At 40.2% G+C, this 24,216-nt stretch overlaps 1 protein-coding gene and 1 non-coding gene across 10 annotated transcripts in view; both read left to right on the top strand.

Moving 5' to 3' along the window:
• CNOT1 (CCR4-NOT transcription complex subunit 1) overlaps positions 1-24,216 on the top strand; it is a 105,118-nt gene that overhangs the window by 5,690 nt on the left and 75,212 nt on the right. For all 9 annotated transcript variants that reach the window (XM_058706522.1, XM_058706517.1, XM_058706519.1 and 6 more), the window contains exon 2: positions 20,227-20,502. In XM_058706522.1, the coding sequence (XP_058562505.1) occupies positions 20,401-20,502 (102 nt within the window). In that variant the 5' untranslated portion in view covers positions 20,227-20,400. The remainder of the gene's footprint in view (positions 1-20,226; positions 20,503-24,216) is intronic.
• Positions 12,873-12,979, top strand: LOC131500551 (U6 spliceosomal RNA). The gene has a single exon (XR_009256355.1). It is a non-coding gene; the product is annotated as a U6 spliceosomal RNA (small nuclear RNA).

The following is a 24,216-nucleotide window of genomic DNA, read 5'->3' as shown; positions in this document are numbered from 1 at the left end:
AGATTTTCTTAGTTGTGATTAAAGCAAATACAGATTTTTTTCCCCAGCAAGTTTTTGGAGGATGAGACACAGGATTTGAGTTTTTCTTCTCTTCAGTGTAAAAATAGAAAACTGTAGTGTGACAAACAGGTGGTCTTTTCTGTTGCAGTTATTGTGTGATTAATATTTAACCTCAGTGTAAATTAACTTGCACTTCTGTTAAGACCTCTGAAGGATGGGGAAGGACTGAGGTTTTACAATGTTCTTCAGCACTGTAAATTGAATTCTAACAAATATGTGTATTTGTTAGAACAAATATGTTCTCTTGGTGTAGTTACATTTTTAAAGTAGCTCCATGAAGGATTCTCAGTTATCTTTTAGTAATTGAGTATATTATACACTATATTGCTTTATAGTTTTGCAGTTACTTCTGGGAAGATGCTTCTGAATATTTAGTTGATTCCAAGTCAAAAACTTGATTCCTTTCTGACTTTGGAGTAGGCATACTTTTCTAGTTCTCCACTTTCTCAGTTTTTTAAAAATAGGGATTTATTGGGGGTGCCTGGCTGGCTCAGTCTGTAGAGCATGGGTCTCTTGGTCTCGGGATCATGAGTTCAAGCCCTACATTGGGTGAAGAGCTTACTTAAAAAAAAAAAAAAAAAAAGATTTATTTGCTAACACTAACAGTATTTCAAACTATGCTGATGTATGGATTGGATTAAGTTTTGTAAAATTCTGAAAATATCCACAAGAGGCTGTTAAATGTTCTTTAACATCTTTAAGATTCTATTGAATTGAGTAAAAATTGCTTGTGTAAAGTGGCATGGTTAGGAAGCAAGTTAGCTCATGTCCCATTTGTTATTATTTCATACCTATTTACTATTTGTTGACCATTATGCCTTTGGATATTTCCTTATCCCTTGTCAGCTGGGTTCTAGAAAACAAGTTTTCTACTAGGCTTTTTTGACCTCAGTAATACATAATTTTGGGATGTTCATGATTGGATTATTTACACTTGGTTTTTACTCTTTAGTTTGGGTAATGGAGAGTTAAGTCTACCATGTATATGCCCACTGTTAAGAATATTCCCCTTTCCTAAAGCAGATGGCTGGCTCAGTTGGTAGAGCCTGTGACCCTTGATCTTGGGGTCATGAGTTCAAGCCCCACGTTGGGTGTAGAGATTACTTAAAAAGAAAAATCTATCATCTGTATATAAAGAAATAGAAAAGTAATGTTAACAAAAAACGGGTCCCTGGCTGGCTCAGTTGGAGGAATGTGTGACTCTTGGTCTCTCAAGGTTGTAGGTTCAAGCACCATGTTGGGTGTAGAGATAACTTAAAATCTTAAAAAAGAGGGGCACCTGAGTGGCTCAGTTGGTTAAGCGGCGGACTTCAGCTCAGGTCGTGATCTCAATGTTTGTGAGTTCGAGCCCCATGTCAGGCTCTGTGCTGACAGCTCAGAGCCTGGAGCCTACTTCAAATTCTGTGTCTCCCTCTCTGCGCCTCCCCCACTCACGCTCTCAAAAATAAATAAACGTTTAAAAAAAAAATCTTAAAAAAGAATTTTCCCCTTCCCTTTTCAAACAGACAAATATGCCAAAGATTACAGAAGTTGAGATCGTGTATCTAAATGTAAAATGTAGAAATTACATGAAAGTATTTAGTCACTCCTCTATCAGTAAGCCCTCAAGTTCTCTGGCAACCACAAAACATTGGTATGATATCTTGATATACTTAGTTTTGGCATATTTGTATATAGCTTTGTAGAATTCTTCTGTGTTGAGTTTCAGTGACTAATTGTCTCTTAATGTGCTATTATTATCTACCTCGCTTCTATCCTTGCTTCTCAGTTCATCATCTAGAGTTTCTATTTTAAAAGTCATGTCATGTTGTCCTGTTCAGGACCATCCGTTGATTCTCCATTTGTCTTTCATAAAAGCCAGAGTCCTTTAATTACCTATAGAATTTAACTCTGCTCTATACCTACTCATGTATTCTCCATTTCCCCCTAACTTATCACCCCTGTCCCCCCAGTTGGTTTCCTTCAACTACACTTGACCTCCTTGCTTTGTCTTACAGATGCCACGCAGTCTCTTAGGAAGCCTGTGCACCAACTGATTGATCCTTCTGCCTGGAACATTCTCTCAGATATGTGCATGGCTGAACCCCTCAGCTCCTTTTAAGTCTGCTCAAAGACTTCTTTCTCAATAAGGCTCACTCTGACCACCGTCAGAAAACTTAAATTGCATCCCTCCTGTCCTCTGGCTCACTTTTACCCTGATGTTTTTTCTTTTTCTATAGTACTTAGCATCTCCTAACATGTTTTATAATTTCTAATGATTACTATTTCTCACCTCCAGTGGGAATGCAGGCATATGTGTATGTCTCTTCACGGATGTATCTTAAATACCTGACACATAGTCAGTACTCAACAAATAGTTGGCTGAGTTAGTGCATATAGTGCATAAACTGTTTCTCTGATAAGTTGTGGTAGCCACTTCACGAAAACGATACACTATTTCTTATCATCTGATGAATTTAAGTTGTGCTTTGCTTTGTGTTAACTTTGTGGAAAGCCTTACCTGAGGTGTTCACATCTAGGGCTCACCTTATGGAAAGTGGATGCAAAAGCCATTTTCTCAGCAAGGGCACTGTTGATGTTTGGGCAGGATAATTCTTTGTTGGTGGTGCTGTCCTTTGTGTGATGTTTATTTCATCTCTCATTCTCATTGTGTGCTAGTGGCTCTCCCACTCAAGCATTTTAAGGGGCGCCTGGGTGGCTCAGTTGGTTGAACGGCCGACTTCAGCTCAGGTCATGATCTCGCGGTCTGTGGGTTCGAGCCCTGCGTCGGGCTCTGCTGACAGCTCGGAGCCTGGAGCCTGTTTCGGATTCTGTGTCTCCCTCTCTCTCTGCCCCTCCCATAATCACTCTCTGTCTCTCTGTCTCTCAGAAATAAATAAATGTTAAAAAAAAATAAGCATTTCAGAATGTTTTAGCTTGGCTGGTTCAGTCGGTTGAATGTTGGCTGGTTTCAGTTCGGGTCATGATCCCAGGGTCCTGGGATTGAGCCCTGCTTTGGCCTCTGTATTGAGTGAGGAGCCTGTTTGAGATTCATTCTCTCTCTGCCCCTCTCCCCTGCCTCCCCCCGCCCCAATATAAAAATTAAAAAGAAAACAAAAACTTTTGGAGATTACATTGCTTTCTAGTTTATTCCAGTAAATACCCTCTTGAGGTTCAGATTTGTTGTCAGGATTATTTTATTTAATTTAGAGCCAATTATTATTGGTGTAAATCACAAGTTACTTTAATTTCACAGTGGCACATATGAGAAGACTGCGTAAAGAGAAGGAATAACAGATTTCACTGATTATAAAACAAATTTTCAACATTTTAACATGTCTGAAATTGGGATGCATCTTGTCCTAAAAAAAATACTATCAAGTAAACTTTTTTAGTGATACATAATGTAAAGATGCTTCTACAGTTAAAGACAAACCAACGTGAAATGAGATTGTGGAAAATTATCTCCATTTCATGGGTGATGAAGGTGGAAGAACTTTGTCAAACTTGGGCTACATTTTCCTTTTTGTTAGGCCTAGTCAAATTATATTTTAGGGTCCTAGAAATTAATATTGGTCTTGTGTTTTTCAGAGTTCTGGAATGTTTTCAGTGCCCTCAAAGCTGATTGGTTGGGAGTGATGGTGAGGAAGAGCTATGGAATAAAACCCAAGGCATGTCTACAGGAGCCTGATATAAATGATAATACACATGAAACAATAGTGAACAGTTTGATTAAATTAAAAAATTTTAATGTTTATTTTAGAGAGAGAAAGAGAGCATAGGAAGGGGAGGGGCTGAGGGAGAGGGACACACAGAATCCAAAGCAGGCTGCAGGCTTGGAGCTGTCAGCACAGAGCCTGATGCGGGGCTCGAACCCACAAACCGTGAGATCATGACCTGAGCCAGAGTCGGACGCTTAACTGATTGAGCCACCCATGTGCCCCTAATTTTATAGTGCATCATACATATTGAAGGGGAGAGAAGGTAGATTAGCCTGTAGATGATCTGAAGTGGCTTGGGAGGTTTTGGAGGGGCTGGGGCTTGAAGTAGACCCTGGTCTTATTACCTGATGCATTGTCCACTTTATGGAGGCATCTTGGCCTACCTTCTGGTAGTCACTAACTTTCCCCTTGAAGGTTATCAATGATCAGTTAGTTGCTATTTCTGATAATTTATAATTTCTATATAGTTTTGGTATACTGCCAGCTATACCTTTTATTTATTTATTTATTTATTTATTTTAAAAAAAAATTTTTGGGACAGAGAGAGGCAGAGCATGAACGGGGGAGGGGCAGAGAGAGAGGGAGACACAGAATCGGAAACAGGCTCCAGGCTCCAAGCCATCAGCCCAGAGCCTGACGCGGGGCTCGAACTCACGGACCGCGAGATCGTGACCTGGCTGAAGTCGGACGCTTAACCGACTGCGCCACCCAGGCGCCCCAACCAGCTATACCTTTTAAAATCTTTTCCCCATGGGGGCACCTGGGTGGCTCAGTTGGTTCAGTTGGTCCAACTCTTGATTTCAGCTCATATCCCGTGGGATTGAGCCTCGCGTCTGGCTCTGTGCTGACAGTGCAGAGCTTGCTTGGGATTCTCTTTCTCCCTCTCTCTCTGCCCCTCCCCATGTGCTCTATCTCTCTCAAAATAAATAAACCTAAAAAAAAAATCTTTCCCCCCCATGATTTCTGCAGACTATAGGTATATTAGTTATCAATTACTGCATGACAAAATACCTCTGAATTTAGCTATTTAACCTTTCTTGTTCTTTATTTCTAAGGCACAGCTTGGCTAGGTGCTTCTGGCTCAGTGTCTTTCACAGAGTTCCAATGCAAGTATTAACAGGCTGCAGTCATCTCAAGGCTGAAGGGTGGAGAGATCTTACAAGCTCACTCACGTGGCATTTGTCTGGCTTCAAATTCTTGCTGTTGGTTTGGAGACATCAGTTGCTTGCCACATATGTCTTTTCCATACTCACAGCATGGCAGCTTGTTTAGAGCATAGGCTCAGAGAGAGGTAAACAAGACAAAGTCTTTTTTGTAACGTACACTTGGAAATGACGATTTCCTTCTTTTGAAGCTACACTTAAGGTCCATCCCACTCATAAGGGGAGGGGATTACATAAGGATAGACATTTTAGGGATTGTTGGGGTTGTTTTAGAGGCTGTCTGCCACAATGGACATTTGGTGAAGGTTCATCCTTAAGGCTCTCTTTAGGGATGCTGTTTGTAGGTTTTACTTATTACCACTAAGTAGAGGACTTTGCTTGGTTTCTGATATTATGCATTCTAAGTTTTTTCCACTTCTCAGGCTACTCTTCATTTCCTTTCTTGAGTTCCTCTTTATCCACCCTGAAATACTAAGCTTCCTTAGGATTCTCTCTAGACGCTCTTATTTTCATTCTGTAGTTCTATCCTGTCTTTTTTTTTTTTTTTTATATGTTGATGACTCCCAGATCTATTATTTGTAGCTCACCCTTGCTATGTTGCAGGCTATAATTCATAGTCCTGTCCAAATTCTTCATTTTCTTTCTTGCCATGTATTCTCTTAGTTGTTTCATGTCAGGAGTAAGTGGAATCCAGGTGCTTAGTGGAAATATATTTGCTCCTTTTCCTTCACTTGTCTTGCTTATTCACAGTTTCAGAGAGTCCTTGCAGTTCTCTCTTGAATGCATTCACTTTGCTTTCCCTATAATCTTTTGTTGTTTATTTTTGAGAGATGAGAGAACGTGTGCTTGAGCAGGGCAGGGGTAGGGGGTGGGGAACAGAGGATCTGAAGCAGGCACTGTGCTGACAGCAGACAGCTCGATGCGCGGCTCGAACTGAAGCTGTGAGATCATGGCCCGAGCTGAAATCAAGAGTCGGATGCTTAACCAACTGAGCCACCTAGGCGCCCCTCCCTCTTATCAAATTTCCTTGTGACCTCCTCTTTCTCAGTATTTTGCATTGTCAAGAGTAGCTTCTAAAAATGTTTACCAGCTCATGCTGTTAGTATGCAAAGCAGGTTAACGTAATAAACAACCCCAAGATATCAGTGGCTTAACAGAGTAGACATTTATACTCCGATAACTTTCCTCAGATAACTTTCATTGAGTGTTCATTAGGTTGCCTTCTGTGTGGTAATTCAGGAACCCAGGCTCCTTCCATCTTGTGGCATTGTTTTTCTCTAGAGGGAGTCCTCTTTGTTTAGCTGGCAGATGGTGATAAAACCAGAGGGTCATGAGTATGAGGTTTTATGGACAAGGTCCAGAAGTGGCTGGTATCATTTTTGGCCTGCGTTTTATTGGCTAGAACTTAGAATCTTGGCCACACCTATGGAAGAGAGGCTGAGAAATGTAGTCTAGCTGTTTAGCCAGGGAGAGGAAATAGATTTGGTAAGCATCTACCTGGTCTCTCCTACTCCCTTATTCCCTAAAATATACTTAAACCAATTCATGTAGCTTCTAGGATCATCTTTATGATAAAATCTAGAAGTCTGAGATGGGTTCTATACATAGAAGAGAAGAAAGCCACAAAATGGGTCTTAGTTACCTCCAGAAGACATTTCATTTTGGCCACTATCAGGGTTAGTGTGTGGGGATTGTATTTAGGACCGTGATTTATTACAGCAAAAGGATACAAAGCATAATCAGCAAAGGGAAAAGGCATATGAGGTGAAGTCTGAGGAAACTGGACTCCTGCTTCCAAGCTGAACCTCTCCCAGTGCCTTTCCCAGTAGAGTCACATCAGACACACTTAATTCCTTCAACAAGGAATTGTGACAACACATATGTGCAAAATGTTGCCCAGCAGCGAAGCTCCTTAGAGACACAGTGCCTAGGATTGTTATAGGCACCTTCTGCCTGTCACCCATTAAAATTCCAGGTTCCTGGAGGGAAGGTAGGTGTTAAACATGAACCACATTTTTTGGTACAGTTTAGTCACAGTGAGCCACTCTTATTAGCTCTTGGAATGGGGATTAGTTTTCCCCAAATCTAGGTTCTCACACTAGCCATGGGCCAACCTGGCATGTCTTTCTAAGGATAGCAGTCGCAGGCCTTCTATGTTAACTCTTTTCTGTTCAGTAAGTGAGGTGAATGGTCTCCATCAAAAGGGATTTTGTATAGAGAATATGCAAAATTGGAATATGCAAAATTTTGTTGGCCTAATATTTTGTCTTTGAAAATTACATTTGTATTTCAGTAGGGAAAAAAAGTTCAATTCCCTTCTTATCTCCTTTCATCTAATTTTTCAGATAGTTATTTTTGTATCATTCTGGATACTCTACATATAAGGACATATATATACACAATGCTGTTCTGAAACTTGCTTTCCTCCCAATAGATAGTATTCCTTTTTATGATTTACTTAACCATTGCACTTTTAGGGGGATATTTAGGCCTTTTTCACTTGATACGTTTTTAAAGAGTTGTTCATTTCCTGGATGAAAAAGGAATGGATTAAAGATGATTGGGGGGGGGGGGAATGATTCCTGAGTATTCAGTACAGAATTGGGGATTAAGTGGTCTAAAACTCTTACTATTCATCCTAAAGGTTGGAGATACTCCTATCAGGAACTGTTTGTTTTGGGACTTGGTATTAAAACACTTATTTAGACTCTTAATGATTTTGAAGGTGCAATACAAGGATTTTTGTTCATTTTTAAATCCTCTTACCTCTACTGCCCAATTCTTTAAAGTTCTGTTAAATACTGTCTTTAAAATTCTATTAGCAGTTGACATTTAAACTATTCTTCAGCTATAAACTTGGGATAATACCTTCCTCAAAGAGTTACCAGGTTTAAATAAACTAATATACATAAAATGCTTAGAACAATTCTGTTTAAGTGTTGTGATTGTACGGGGATAAGTTATCCTATTTTGTACATAGTAATTATATTTAAGAATTTAATAAGTAAACCATTTTGGATGAATGGATTGGAACTGTGTACTATAAATCTAGAATCTCTGCCTCTTGGAGGAGTATTAAAGATTGCTGTGGCCTTTTGCCTCATTGCATCTGATAGAGCAAAATGGGTCACCAACAGCTGTACTGGAGCCATCTGAGGAAATTTGGCCAGGGGTCTCATTCTTGCTGCATTTTTGGAACCAGCAGGGTCTGACCCAGAAATGCACTCTCAGTATGTGCTGCCAGTATTTCCGTCAGTCCGTGAAGGATATAGGCTTCATTAAGTTACATTAAGTGAACTTCCTTGAATGGGTCATCCAAGATACCTCCCTTAACTGCAGATACCCAGGATACCTACCTTAATGCAACTCATTGTACATAAAATAAAAACACTTCAATTAAAAATAAGTAGGGGCACATGGGTGGCTCAGTCAGTTGAGCTTTGACTCATGATTTTGGCTCAGGTCATGAGCCCAGTGTTGTGGGATGGCATCCCACGTTGAGCTCTGTGCTGAGCTTAAAGGCTGCTTGAGATTCCCTCTCTCCCCCTTTCTGCCCCTCCCCTTGTGTGTGTGCTTACTCTCTAAAATAAAAAAAAAATTTTTTTAATTTAAAAAATAAATTGGGATGAGTATTTTGAGTCAGTGATTTTGTTGGTTATAAAGTCCTAATAGAAAATAATGAGCTCTCCCTTTTAAGGAAACCAAGGGGGGAAAGTGGGGCATCTGGGAAAATTGGTATTGGTTGTTTCTGAATACTAGAATAAGATACCTTCCCCGATTTATATGGGTCATTAGGAGTTTGCAACATTGGCCAGTATGGTAACCACTATCCACATGAGGCTATTTAAATTTATACTAAGATTAACTAAAATTAGATAAAATTAGGGGTGCCTGGGTGACTCAGACAGTTAAGCATCTGACTCTTGGTTTCAGTTCAGGTCATGGTCTCATGGTTTTGTGAGTTCAAGCCCTGCGCTGGGCTCTGTACTAACAGTGTGGAGCCTGCTTGGGATTCTCTCTCCTTCCTCTGCCCCTCCCCCACTCATGTTGTCTCTCTCTCTCTCTTTAATTTTATGTTTAATTTTTTAAAATTTACATCCAAATTAATTAGCATATAGTGAAACAATGATTTCAGTAGATTCCTTAATGCCCCTTACCCATTTAGCCCATCCCCCCTCCTACAACCCCTGCACTAACCCTCAGTTTGTTCTCCATATTTAAGAGTCTCTTATGTTTTGTCCCCCTCCCTGTTTTTATATTATTTTTACTTCCCTTCCCTTATGTTCATCTGTTTTGTATCCTAAAGTCCTCATATGAATGAAGTCCTATGATATTTGTCTTTCTCTGACTAATTTCACTTAGCATATACCCTCTTGTTCCATCCACATAGTTGCAAATGGCAAGATTTCATTCTTTTTGATTGCCGAGTAATACTCCATTGTATATATATACACCACATCTTTATCCATTCATCCATCGATGGACATTTGGGCTCTTTCCATACTTTGGCTGTTGTTGATAGTGGCTTCTTTTTTTTTTTTTTTTTTTTTAAATTTTTTTTTTTTTAACGTTTTATTTATTTTTGAGACAGAGAGAGACAGAGCATGAACGGGGGAGGGGCGCAGAGAGAGGGAGACACAGAATCGGAAGCAGGCTCCAGGCTCTGAGCCATCAGCCCAGAGCCCGATGTGGGGCTCGAACTCACGGACCGCGAGATCGTGACCTGAGCCGAAGTCGGACGCTTAACCGACTGAGCCACCCAGGCGCCCCAGTGGCTTCTTTTTTTAATGTTTGTTTTTGAGAAAGACAGAGCGTGAATGGGGGGGGGGGGGCAGAGAGAGAGGGAGGCACAATTTGAAGCAGGCTTCAGACTCCATGGTGTCCAGTACAGAGCCTGACATAGGGCTTGAACCCACAAACCCTGAGATTTTTGACCTGAGCTGGAGTCAGACCCTTAACCCACTGAGCCACCCAGATGCCCCAGGCCTATTTGGCTTCTTAAAGTACCTGTTGATATTTAATCCTAGAGCAAGTTAGGTCATACTACCAAGATTGCTAGCATCAGTCAGTGCAGTGGGAGACCAAATTGCCTTTACAGAGATGTCTTTGGCCGAACTGGTAGAAGTTGAGGGGAGAAAAAGGAATAGATGTGAAGGGCTTTCCTTGTCACTTAGTAGAGATTGCATTAAAGTTTGGTAAACTTTCTAAAAACGTTTCCCAAAGCTATTAGTAAGTTTAGTGGTTCTCAACTTTTAAAATGCATAAGAATCGCCTGCAGAGTATGTTTAAAATACAATGTTGTTCTGTATTCTTTTTATTTTTTTAATGTTTATTTTATTTTTGAGAGAGACACACAGAATCCAAAGCAGGCTCCAGCCTCCTAGCTGTCAGCACAGAGTCTGATGTGGGGCTCAAACCCACAAACTGTGAGATGATGACCTGAGCCGGTAACTCACTAAGCCACTCAGGTGCCCCTGTACTCTTTCCTTGAGGATTTTGATTATCTTGATGTAGGGTGGTGCTTAGGAGTCAGCGGTTTTTTATTTCTTTTTTAACGTTTATTTATTTTTGAGACAGAGAGAGACAGAGCATGAACGGGGGAGGGTCAGAGAGAGGGAGACACAGAATCTGAAACAGGCTCCAGGCTCTGAGCTGTCAGCACAGAGCCCGACGCAGGGCTTGAACTCACGGACCGCGAGATCGTGACCTGAGCCGAAGTCGGTGGCTTAACCGACTGAGCCACCCAGGCGCCCCTATTTCTTTTTTCAATATTTATTTTTGAGAGAGAGAGAGAGACCAACCGAGCATGAGCGGGGGAGGGGCAGAGAGAGAGGGAGACCCAGATCTGAAGCAGGCTCCAGGCTGTGAGCTGTCAGCACAGGGCCTGATGCAGGGCTCAAACTCAAGAGCCATGAGATCATGGGGTGCCTGGGTGGCTCAGTTGGTTAAGTGTCCCACTTCAGCTCAGGTCGTGATCCTGTGGTCCATGGGTTCAAGCCCTGCATCGGGCTCTGTTGCTGACAGCTCAGGTCCTGGAGCCTGCTTCAGATTCTGTGTCTCCCTCTCTCTCTGCTCCTTCCCCACTCACGCTGTTTCTGTCTCTCAAAGTTGAATAAATGTTTAAAAAAAAAAAAAAAAAAAAAGGCCATGAGATTGTGACCTGAGCTGAAATCAAGAGTTGGACACTTAGGGGCGCCTGGGTGGCGCAGTCGGTTAAGTGTCCGACTTCAGCCAGGTCACGATCTCGCGGTCCGTGAGTTTGAGCCCCGCGTCAGGCTCTGGGCTGATGGCTCGGAGCCTGGAGCCCGTTTCCGATTCTGTGTCTCCCTCTCTCTCTGCCCCTCCCCTGTCCATGCTCTGTCTCTCTCTGTCCCAAAAAAAAAAAAAAAAAAAAAAAAAAGAGTTGGACACTTAACTGACTGAGCCACCCAGGTGCCTCAGGGGTGTGTGTGTGTGTGTGTGTGTGTGTTTTAAGTAATCTCTACACCCAATGTGGGTCTGGAACACGTGACCCCAAGATCAAAAGTCATACGTTCTTCTGACTAAGACATCCAGGTGCCCTTCATCTGCCAGTTCTTATGCACATTTTTTTTTTCCATAATTGTTTTAGTGTAAAAATCTGTATTTATTCCATTAAGCCCCTTGTGGTATATATATATAGCACCTAAGCTATGTCCATGGCATAAAGTTAGGCTCAAGTGTTTGAATTAATAAGAGTGCCATCTTTAGCAAATGAAGATATTTATAAAGTATATTGGAATAAACTGGAAGGAGATCATTTTGGACATTTTACATAATCCTCATAAGGAACGATAATAGTTTTTCCGTTAAAAGTATTTTAGGGGCACTTGGGTGGCTCATTCAGTTAAATGTCTGACTCTTGATTTCAGTTTAGGTTATAATCTTAAGGTTCATCAGTTCAGGCCCAGAGTCGGGCTCTGTGCTGGCAGGGGGGGACCTGTTTGTGATTCTCTCTCCCTCTTTCTCTGCCCCTCCCTTGCTTGCTTGCTTGCTCTTTCTTTCAAAATAAATAAAGTTAAAAAAATATTTTCAAAGCTTAATGAATTTGAGCTTGTTTCTGCAATCAGATTTATGTTGGTGTTTATGCTTCAAAGTCTACATAACATTTGAATCTTCACATTATTGGCAGTCACCGTCAAAGAGAGATCTCATTTGCGTGAATAAAGTTGATACATTTAAAAACATTTTTAGAGTCATTCAAAGATTTAGAATTGAAATATTTAAATTTTTTTTTAATGTTTGTTTATTTTTGAGACAGAGAGAAACAGAGCATGAACGGGGGAGGGTCAGAGAGAGAGGGAGACACAGAATCTGAAGCAGGCTCCAGGCTCTGAGCTGTCAGCACAGAGCCTGACGCGGGCTGGAACTCACGGACCGTGATATCATGACCTGAGCCGAAGTCAGATGCTTAACCGACTGAGCCACCCATGCGCCGCTATTTTTTTTTTTAAAGAGTAACTTGGTTTTCTTTTTTTGTTTGTTTGTTTTTTTATAACAGTTTATTTATTTTGAGAGAGCACTGAACAGGGAAGCGGGGGGGGGGGGGGAGGGGGCGCAGAGAGAAAGAGAAAGAGAATCCCAAGTAGGCTCTGCACTGTCAGCGTGCAGCCTGAAGTGGGAGAGAGATCATGACCTGAGTCAAAATCAAGAGTCAGACACTTAACTGACTGAGCCACCCAGGCACCCCATCATCCCCATTTAAAAAAAAAAAATTATTTATTTTGAGAGAGAGAACAAGCCGGGGAGGGGCAGAGACAGAGGGGGACAGAGAATCTGAAGCGGGTTCTGTGGTGACAGCAGAAAGGTCAATGCAGGGCTTGAACTCATGAACCCTGAGATCACGACCTGAGCTGAAGTTGGATGCTTAACCTGACTCAGCCACCCAGGCGCCGTATCATCACCCCCAGTTTTATTAAAAATTTCACCTGTGCTTCCTACAGCAGCACATACACTAGACTTGATACGATACAGAGAAGATTAACACGGCCCCTGCACGAGGATGACACACAAATTCATGCAGTGTTCCGTATTTTTTCCATCATGTCTCAAAGTAAAGTCTTTAAGAAAGAAAAGAAAATCACATGTACAGAGAAATTAATAGTACAGTGAACAGCCAGTAACTTCTTCCTAGATTCAGCAATTAACATCTTACCATAATTATTTTCTCTGTTATTCATATATATATATTTTTTTATTGGAGTACAGTTGACACACCGTTACATCAGTTTCAGGTGCACAACATAGTGATTTGACAACACCATATGTTATTCTGTGCTCACCACAAGTGTTGCTACCATCTGTCATTATACAACATTATTGCCATACCACCGACTATATTCTCTATGATATACCTTTCATTTTTGTGATTTATTCTATAACTGGAATCCTGTACATCCACTCCCCTTCACCCATTTTTCCCATCTCTATTCATATATTTATACTGTTTTATCTCAAATACTTGAGCATGCATCTCCTGCAAATTAAGACATTCTTGCATAGCCAAAGTACACCTAAAATTATTAAGTACTTTTATAATATCCAATTAATTAAAAAACTTTGCTTCAATATCTTTTATTTAAAATTTTTAAACATTTATTTATTATTGAGAAACAGAGACAGAGTATGAACATGGGAGGGGCAGAGAGAAGGGGAGACACAGAATCTGAAGCAGGCTCCAGGCTCCAGGCTCTGAGTTGTCAGCACAGAGCCTGACGTGGGCTCGAAACCATGAGATCATGACCTGAGCTGAAGTCAGACGCTTAGCCGACTGAGCCACCCAGGTGCCCCTGCCTCAATATCTTGTATAAGTTTTTGTTTTGTTTTTTATTTTATTTTTTAAATTTTGCACACGAGAGAGCACACTCACACAGCGGGGGAAGAGGAGAGGGAGGGGTGGGTGAGAATCTTAAACAGGTTCCATGTGCAGGTCTCCATCTCACAACCCTGGGATCAGGACCTGAACCAAAATCAAGATTTGGACACTGAACTAACTGAGCTATCCAGGTGCCTCTTATTAATATTTTGAGGAATTTTCATACTGTTCTCCATAGTGGTGGAATCACTTTACAATCCCACCAGCAGTTCACAAGAGTTCCCTTTTCTCCATATCCTCTCCAGCACTTATCTCTTCTTGTTGCTAGCTGTTCTTAATGGTGTGAGATGATATTTTATTCTGATTTTGATATGCTTTTCTCTGATGAGTAGTGATGTTGAGCCACCTTTGCAGATACCTGTTCGCTATTTTGATGTCATCCTTGGGAAAATGTTCAGTTCCTCTGCTTATTTTTTAATTGGATCGTTTGTACTTTTTTAATATCTTTACTGAGTTGTTTGAATTTTTATTTTTGAAGTTTATTTTGAGAGAGAGAGAGAAAGAGAATGCACAGCTGATAAGGGGCAGAGGGAAGGAGAGACAATCCCAAACAGGCACAGAGCCTAGGGCAGAGATCAAACTTGGAAACTGTGAGATCGGGACCTGAGCCTAGATCAAGAGTTGGAAGGAATCCCAACCAACTGAGTTACTCAGGTGTCCCTGTATGAGTTCTTATGTTAACCCTTTATCTGTTACATGTTTTGCAAATGTTCTCTCTAATTTTGTAGGTTGCCTTTTCATTTTGTTGTTTGTTTTGTTGTGCAGAAGCTTTTAATTTTGATGTCACATTTGTTGATTCTTTTTCTTTTGTTGTTTGTGCTTTTTGGTGTGATATCCAAAAACATCATTGCCAAGATCAGCACTGAAGAGCTTATTTTGTATGTTTTCTTTGTGGTATCAGGTCTTCTGTTTAAGTCTTTAATCCATTTTGAGTTAATTTTTGTGAGTGTGTAAGATAGAGGTCCACTTCCATTTTTTTGCATGTAGCTTTCCAGTTTTCCCAGCAGCATTTGTTGAAGAGACTGTCCTTTCCCCATTGGTTGTTCTTGTCCCCCTTATCAGATATTAGTAAGCTGTATACACAAGGGTTTAGTTCTAGGCTCTCTGTTCTTTTCATCTTTGTGTCTATTTTTATGCTATACTGTTTTAATTACTGTAGGTTTGTAGTATAGTTGAAAATCAAGAACTGTGATGCCTCTGGTTTTTTTGTTCTTTCTCATGATTGTTTGGCTCTTGAGGGTCTTTTATGGTTCCATACCAATTTTAGGACTTTTTTTTTTTTTTTCTTTTCCTATTTATGTGAAAAATGCCATTGGGACTTTCATAGGGTTTGTGTTGAGTCTAGGTGGCTTTGGGTGGCATGGGCAGTCTAAGAGTATTAACTCTTCTAATCCATGAACACAGTGTCCTTCCACTTGTTTGTGTCATCTTTAATTTTTTTTTTCAACACTGTCTTGTAGTTTCCATTGTATACTCTAGGGCTTTCATTAAACTCCATTAGGAAATGATGATTTTTAAAAAGCGTTTCTTCTGATAATTCCATTTGAAATATAGTATTTCAGGCCTTTAAGCTTTTTTTTTTTTAAGTTTGCCTATTTTATTGATTTTTTTGTTTTAAATGTTTATTTATTTTTGAGAGAAAGAGCATGAGCAGTGGAGGGGCAGAGAGAGAGAGATAGAGGGAGACACAATCTGATACAGGCTCCAGGCTGTGAGCTTTCAGCGCAGAGCCTAACGCAGGGCTCGAACTCAGGAATGGTGAGATCGTAACCTAGGCCAAAGTTGGACGCTTAATCTACTGAACCATCCAGGTGCCCCACGGCCTTTAAACTTTTATGTTTACCACATTTTTTTGCACTGAATTTGGATTCCTGTTATTTGCTTTGCCCAATAATGTAAAAATAGTTTAAACTTTTTTATTAAAATGTTTTTAATGTTTATCTTAAGAGGGAGGGAGAGAGATAGAGAGAGGGACACTGTGAGTGGAGGAGGGAGGAGGGGCAGAGAGAGAGGGAGACACAGAATCTGAAGCAAGCTCCAGGCTCAACAGGCTGTCAGCACAGAGCCCGATATGGGGCTTGAACCCATTAACTGTGAGATCATGACCTGAACCAAAGTAGGACACTTAACTGACTGAGCTATCCAGGCACCCTGTAAACTTTAAAAAAAACAAAAAAACAAAAAAAAAATGTTTATTTACTTATTTTAGAGAGAGAGTGAGTGAGTGAGTGGGGGAAAGTCAGAGAAAAGAGGGAGACATAGAATCCCAAGCAGGCTTTGCACCATCAGCGCAGATCCTGACGTGGGGCTTGAATCCATGAACTGGGAGATCATGACCTGAGCTGAAGTCAACTAACTGAGCCACCCAGGTACCCAAAGTTTAAACTTTTTAATGAAATACTCTTGCGAACAGTAAACATGAGTCAAATTTCTTTGATTTCTTTTGGTCCTAAAAAATAGGGGTACTTTGGTGGTTCAGTTGGTTGAGTGTTCAACTCTTGGTTTTGGCTCAGGTTATGATCCCAGGGTTGTGGGATAGAGCCCTGCGTCAGGCTCTGTGCTGAGCATGGACCCAACTTAAGATACTTGCCCCTCCCTCCACCCCTTCAAATAAGAAATAATACACACACACCCACACACCACTCTGCATTGTCCATCAAGGATGTACAGCATCTGTGTTCAGTAATTATTTGAAATAATTTGTTTTCATTGTGTCTTAGGTAATCAGTTTGACACTCAGGTTTATTTCTGTTTGTATTTGGTTTTGTTTTTTCCTCAGGAAAATTTTTTTTTAATGTTTATTTATTTTTGAGAGAGAGAGACAGAGTGAGAGCAGGGGAGGGACAGAGAGGAGGAGACACAGAAGCAGGCTCCAGGCTCCGAGCTGTCAGCACTGAGTCGCGGAGTGGGTCTTGAACTCACAAACTGAGATTGTGACTTAAGCTGAAGTCGGATGCTTAACCAGACTGAGGCGCCCCTGATTGTAGTTTTTTTCTTAATTAAATTTCAAACGTGGAAGATAATCACGTGATTCAAAAGTCAAAAACATACAAAAAGGTATACTTGCTGAGTTTTCAGTCTGATTTGTATGCCTTCTACCCTTTTCTCACTCCCTTATGGGTAACCATTTTGATTAGTTTGTGGCTTATCTTTCCTGTATATTTTTTGCAAAAAGCCAACTCTATATATGTCCACATATTAGAAGCAAAAAGTAGCATATATAGAAATAAGTTTATTTTCTTATTAAAAAAATTTTTTTTAATGTTTATTACTATTATTTTGTGTGTGAGAAAGACAGTGCGAGTGGGGTAGAGGCAGAGAGAGGGAGAGACAGAATCTGAAGCGGGCTCTAAGCTGCCAGCACAGAGCCTGACATGGGGCTCAAACTCACAAACCTGATCATGACCTGAGCTGAAGTCAGATGCCTAACTGACTGAGCCACCCAGGTGCCCCTAGAAATAAGAGTTTAAAGGCTAGAATACTATATACATTGTCCAAGATATTTATTCGGTCACCAACTCCTAGCCATTCCTTTGCTATGACAGCTATTGCTGCACTGAATAATACTGTACATGTTGTATGTATGAAGGTCTGTAGATTTCTAGAAGGACTCTTTATTTAGGACTTAAACTTTTTTTTTTTTTTAAGAGAGTGAGAGCGAGCGCACAAACTGGGGAGGGGCAGAGGGGAGAGACAGAATCCCAAGCAGCCTCCCGTGCTGTCAGCACAGAGACTGATGCAGGACCTGAACTCATGAACTGTGAGATCATGACTTGAGCCCAGACCAAGAGTTGGACGCTTAACTGACTGTGCCACCTAGGCGCCCCTCGGGGTCTTTTTGTAAATGGAATTTTAAGTGAAATCCTGTCTGTAACTACTATGGTTAAGGCCTTATTTTCTCTGCATTCTCTGCACATAGGAACGTAGATGTCTTTATTTAAAAGATGCAATCTTGCTATTCATAGTTCCGAAGCTTTTCACTCAGTGTCATGGGTATTCTTTTATGTTAACACTTAGAAGATTAACTGTAATCCACAGTGCTTGGTATTCCTTAGATTGGATGCACAAGAAACAATTTGTAGTGTTCAAGGAGGAGGAGTCAGCAAAAGAGGCTGAGAAGGAGAGATGAGTGAAAGTACATTTTAGAAACAAAGTAATGTTTGGAGGGACGGGTCAGGTTTTTTTTTCTTCTTTTTTTTTTTTTAAAGATTTTTGCCAGCTAGGGTGATCACATGTCTTGGTTTACACCTGTTGTCTGGTTTAACTGGTTACACCCTTTACTTTCAGAAGTGTTTTGGTTTGGTTAATAAATTATGTTGTCATTCTAATCTAATATAAGGGCTTGGAATCGGTCATAAATGCATTAACTTGTTCATGTAATGAAGATTGGGTTTTTGAAACTTGGATTACACCAGTGTTTTATTGTATAGCAGTCTTTAGATGTTAACGTAAAAAAGTTGTACCCTTTACCATGAGGCTTTTATCAGAAGAGATGGTGTAGTCAAAGTACCAAAACCTCAGTTTTATTAGAGGAATTCTGAGAAGGTCATTCAGTATTTGTTTTGCTGTACCATATCATAAGTAAAATAAAATTTGTGCTGTCCCATGGGTAAAATAATAACTGAAACAGGCTGGGGTGCCTGGGTGGCTCAGTCACTTAGACGTCCAGCTCTTGATTTCAACTCAGGCCATGATCTCACACTTGACGAGATCAAGCCCTGTGTGGTGCTCTGTTGACAGCACTTAGCCTGCTTGGGATTTTCTCTCTCCTTTTCTCTCTGCCCCTCCCCTGCTCTCTGTCTCTGTAAATATATAAACATTAAAACACTTAAAAAAAAACAGGCTGCCATAGTATCTGTTCCATGGTAAAGTTATTCTGTTCCTTTGTATCAGCCTTTTAAAAAAAATGTTTATTATTTTGAGAGGGAGGAAGAGAGCACACAAGTAGGGGAGGGGCTGAGAGAGAGGAAGAGAGAGAATCCCAAACAGGCTCTGGGCTGTTATGGTGGAGCCCAATGTGGGGCACCATGTGGGGCTTGAACTCACAAACTGAAGTGAATGGTGAGATCATGACCTGAGCCGAAATCAAGAGTTGGACGCTTAACAGACTGAGCCACCCAGCGCCCCTAATCTTTGTGAATTCTCGATATCTTACCTGGTGAGTTCTGATTGTAATGAAATTATGAGCCGATTTTATAGAACATGAAGCTTTGCATAAGTTCAGCTCCTTGTATTGAAAGATTTTTGTATTTCAGCAGCAGTACTTGGTGAATGCTTAAGAACGTGTGGGGGCAGCTGGGTGGTTCAGTCAGTTAAGTGTCTTGACTCTTGATTTTGGCTCAGGTCAAAATCTCAGTTTGAGATAGAGCTCTGTGTTGGGCTCTGTGCTGCCAGTGTGGAGCATGCTCAGAATTCTCTCTCCCTCTCTCCCTCCCCTGCTTGCACACACTCTTTCAAAATAAATATTAAAAGAAGCTTATGTGTTTTTTGTTTTTTGTTTTTGTAATACAGAATAGTTCCTCTGACTCAGCTTGTGGTTGGAATTAAACTGATAAGCATCCTGTGATTTTAGCTATCCTGCTGCTTTGGGCCTTCCTTTCTAAATTTTCCTAATAAAATTTTCAAAACTGTGAGAAGGAATTTGGGTTATGGAGTCCTTATTTGCCTTTAAGACAACCATTCAAATACCTAAAACATAGATCCTAAGGTACAACTTTAAGACCAAACCATCTGATTCTGTAGCAGTCTATAAGGAGTAAAGTTAATAAATGGGGTCTTGTAAATAGGTTGTAGATAGTGTGGGAAGAGAGACTGAAAATGTCAGATGAGTGTTCCTTTCCATCTATCCTAATTTTAAGTACGTTCCTGCTGTTCCTAAGGGTATAGTATAAATAATCATTTTGAAGTAGATAAAATAGAAATCTCAGATATTATAGGTTGTCTCGTTAAACAAACTTTTGGGGGGGGGTTTCTTTTTCTATTGGCCCTAAGTTTCAAACTTGGCATTGTCTATAAATAGTGTTTGAGACATTTTAATTTTCTTTTTCCTAAGTCCTTAGTGGTATTTCAGGTATTAAGATGGAGAGATGATGGTTGTTTAACTCCTTTTTCCCTAAAAATAAAAACTAATTTGGGGGCACCTGTGGGTGGCTCATTCGGTTAAGTGTCCAACTTTGGGTCATGATCTCAGGTCATGATCTCACCGTTTGTGGGTTTGAGCCCCGCGTCGGGCTCTGTGCTGACAGCTCAGAGCCTGGAGCCTGCTTTGGGTTCTGTGTCTCCCTCTCTCTGCCCCTCCCCTGCTCACACTCTGTCTCTGTCTCTCAAAAATAAATAAATGTAAAAAACAAGAAAACTATTTGAAAATCTGAAGTGTTTTCTTCTTCTTTTTTTTTTTTTTATAACACAGGTGCCATGTTTCAGAACAGAGTAATACCCCTGGTAAAGAAGAACTGAAGACACTGCACAGACATCAGATATAGGCTAATTACAAAGAAAGCATTAACCTGCCTCTGAGGTGACTAAAGGGGAATAATGGTGATTTTGCGCCGGGCTCGGCCGCCTGCTTCCGCCCCAACCAGCAATGAATCTTGACTCGCTCTCGCTGGCCTTGTCTCAAATCAGCTACCTGGTGGACAATTTAACCAAGAAAAACTACCGAGCCAGCCAGCAGGAAATACAGCATGTAAGTAAACTTAGAAAACAAGTACCAGTAAAGGAATGAGTATGTAGTGGAAAGAAGGTTCTCCGCAGCTTTAATACATAAAAGAGATTTATCCCAGTCCTTTTTTTGAGGAGTCACAGATTTTAATTTTTCTATACAACTTATGAAATATTTTGGCCTACTCCCCATCTTTTCTAGCTACAGTTTGAAATTGAGGTATACTTTTACAAAATGTAAAACTCACCCTTTTAAAATGTGCCATTTGGTAGTTTCCAGTAATTCACAAAATTACTTAATTATCACCATCTTTGAAAATATCTTCTTCATCTTTGAAAGAAATGCTTGACACTGTGAGCAGTTGCTCTTCCATTTCCTCCTCTCTCCAGCCGCTGGCAAGCACTAATCTTTCTGCTTTTATGGATTTGCCTTTCTGGACATTTCATATAAATGCAGTCTTACCAGATGTGGCCTTTTGTGTCTGCCTTCTTTCACTTATCACAGTACTTTCAAGTTTCATCCATGTTGGAGCCAGTGTCAGTACTTCATTCCTTTTTATGAATAATAATAATACTGTGTTAATATTATTCATAATAATGAACAATAGTCAATTCTATGAATAGTCCTCATTTTGTTCATCCATCCATCGAATATATTTAAATTTGTTTCCATTTTGTGGCTTTTGAGTAGTGTTGGCTTTCAGTTTTTGGGTGGGTATTTGTTTTTAATTTTTTTGTAAGTTTATATATTTTGAGAGAGAGAGAGACAGCGTGAGTCTGGAAGGGTCAGGATGAGAGGAGAGGAGAGAGAGAATCCCAAGCAGGCTCTGCGCTGTCAGCTTGGAGGATGATGTGGGGCCCAAACTCCTGAAACCATGAGATCATGACCTGAGCCAAAACCAAGAGTTGGATGCTTAACTGACTGAACCATCCAGGTGCCCTGTTTTAAATATTTAGTATATACTAAATAATGGAATTTCTAGGTCATATGGTAACTCTAAATATCTGAAGAACTGCCAGACTATTTTCTAGAGCACTGGACCACTTTTCAGTTCTACAAGCAATGTAGAAGGGTTCCAATTTTCCCTCCTCTTTACTAACACTATTCCCATTCTAGGGAGTGTAAACAGGTATCTCATTTTGGTAATATAGATGATGTCGAACATCTTTCATGTGCTTATTTGTGTATCTTTGGAGAAATGTCATTTCAAATTCTTTGCCCCTCTCCCCCCCGCCCAGGTTTTGCCTTTGACCCCCGATTTTAAAAAGCTATTGTTTTCAAGTACAGGTTTGACTTATAGAGCATTTCATTCAATCGTTTTGAAAGTTATATAGTATACCTTTGTTTCAATGATGGTACCACCTTCGCATCAATAAATCAAATGGCACTATACTTAGAATTGTATATATTGTTAAAATAAAACATACTAGTTGTGTGACAATAGGTAACTTCTCTGAACCTTATTTTCCTCACCTGCAAAATAAGAATAAAAATAAAATCTGCCTGGCATCCTTGTTAGGATTAAATGCAATAAGTGGAGCACCTAATATGGTTCCTGTCGTAAGCATTATTTTTAAAAATGCTAATTCTCCTCTGCATAATAAATTACAGTTATTATATAAGTTAAGTAGTACACTAGTACAAGTTTGTAAATGAAGTAGGTGCCTAATTATTTGAGCTAAATCTAAGAATTAAGAGTTGGATATGGAAACTTTTTTCTCTTTTGTTTTTGGAGTGTGTGTGTGTAGAAATTGTGGTTTAAGTTTGTTTTTAAAGTAGATTAATATAAGGGCACCTGTGTGGCTCAGTCAGTTAAACGTCCGACTTTAGCTCAGGTCGTGATCTTGTGGTCCGTGGGTTCAAGCTCCGTGTTGGGCTCTGTGCCGACAACTCAGAGCTTGGAGCCTGCTTCAGATTCTGTGTCTCCCTCTTCTCTGCCCCTTCCACACTCTGTCTCCCTCTCAAAAATAAATAAACATCAAAAAAAAGTGAAAAAGAAAATAGTAAAATACTTCTCATCCTTTTTTATATGGTGGTGTATGATAGTGTTCTACATCTTGGTTTTTTTTTTTTAATTTACCAGTCTCTTTTAGAAATTATTTCTTAATCCAAACATGAAAAGTTTCTTCATCCTTTTAAAAGGCTGTATAGGAAACCATCGTATTGATGAATTGTAATTTATTTCACTATTGAGGTACATACAGGTTTGGTGTGTGTGTGTGTGTGTGTGTGTGTGTGTGTGTGTATCCATCCTATCGACAATGCTGTTATAAGATTGTTTTTTACGTGTGTGTTAGTTGATTTGTAGGATAAATTCTTAGAAATTCAAGCTTGGGCAACTCTTCTACTTAGTTTTGGTTTTTTTTCCCTTTTAATTTTTTTTATGTTTATTTATTTTTGAGACAGAAACAGAGCCTGAGTGGAGGAGGGGCAGAGAGAGAGGGAGACACAGAATCTGAAGCAGGCTCCAGGCTCTGAGCTTTCAGCACAGAGCTTGACACAGGGCTCAAACCCACGAACCATGAGATCATGACCTGAACCGAAGTCGGATGCTTAACCGACTGAACCACCCAGGCACCCCTTCTACCTAGTTTTCTAATGGAAAGCTCAGTTCTTGGAATTACTCCGTTCCTATTTGCTTTTTTTTCTTTTCATGTAGTATTTCAGTGTACGTAGTACATTGAAATACCAGCACATTTGTATGCTTACAGGACTTAATGCATTTGATGCTACTTTGATGAATTAACGGTGCTTAAGTTCATTTTTCTAATACCTTCACAGGTCCTTCTAGTACAGAACAAAATTCAAGCTTCTCAGTCTGAGTTTCAGGACCCTTTATGTCATTCTAAATCCTGAAATTCTCATCTTTGAAGAATCCAATCTAATAACACTTCATCAGTGAAGACTTAACCCCTTTTTTCCTTTATTTGGATTAATTCTTTAGGATAAATTCTGAAAGCTGTGCTGGTCTGTGACCTAAGAATTTGATGGAACTACTATTTAAGCATCTGCTGTGTACCATGTGTTATTTATTTTTTTAGTCATTTTTTAAAAGTTTACTTAGAGAAAGCTCCAATGGGAGAAGGGCATAGAGGAGAGATTCTCTTGTGATTTGATGTGGGGCTCCAACTCACAAACTGTAAGATCATGACTTGAGCTGAAGTCGGATACTAGATTGAGCCACCCAGGTATCCCTAGTCAACTTTTTATTGAAGTAATATGTATATACAGAGCGGTTCACAAATCATAAATATGCAGATGAGGGGTGCCTGGATGGCTTAGCTGGTTAAGGGTCCCGCTCTTGATAACGGCCCAGGTCAAGATCTCATGGTTAGTGAGATCGAGCCAAGCATCTGAGATTGAGCCCTGTGTTGTGCTCTGCACTGACCGTGTGGAGCCTGCTTGAGATTCTCTCTCTGCCCCTCCCCTGCTTGCACACTCTCTCTCGTAATAAATAAACTTAAGAAAAAAAAAAGACACAGGGGTACCTCAGTGGCTAAGTTGGTTAAGCATCTAGCTTTGGCTCAGAGCGTGATTTCAAGGTTTTTGAGTTCAGGCCTCGCATTGGCCTTGCACTAGTGGTGTGAAGCCTCCTTGTGATTCTCTCTCTCTGTCTCTTTCTCTCTCTGTCCCTTCCCCACTGGTGTACTCTCTCAAAATAAGTAAATTTAAATTTTTTAAAAAATTAAAGAAAAGTAGACGAATATTCATAAAATGAATATAAGTCTGCATAACCAT

Source organism: Neofelis nebulosa, chromosome 17 (genome assembly GCF_028018385.1).
Source record: "Neofelis nebulosa isolate mNeoNeb1 chromosome 17, mNeoNeb1.pri, whole genome shotgun sequence".
In the NCBI taxonomy this organism is placed as follows: Eukaryota; Metazoa; Chordata; class Mammalia; order Carnivora; family Felidae; genus Neofelis; species Neofelis nebulosa.
Note: the sequence above shows the minus strand (reverse complement) of the source record. Positions and strands in the feature narration are given on the sequence as shown.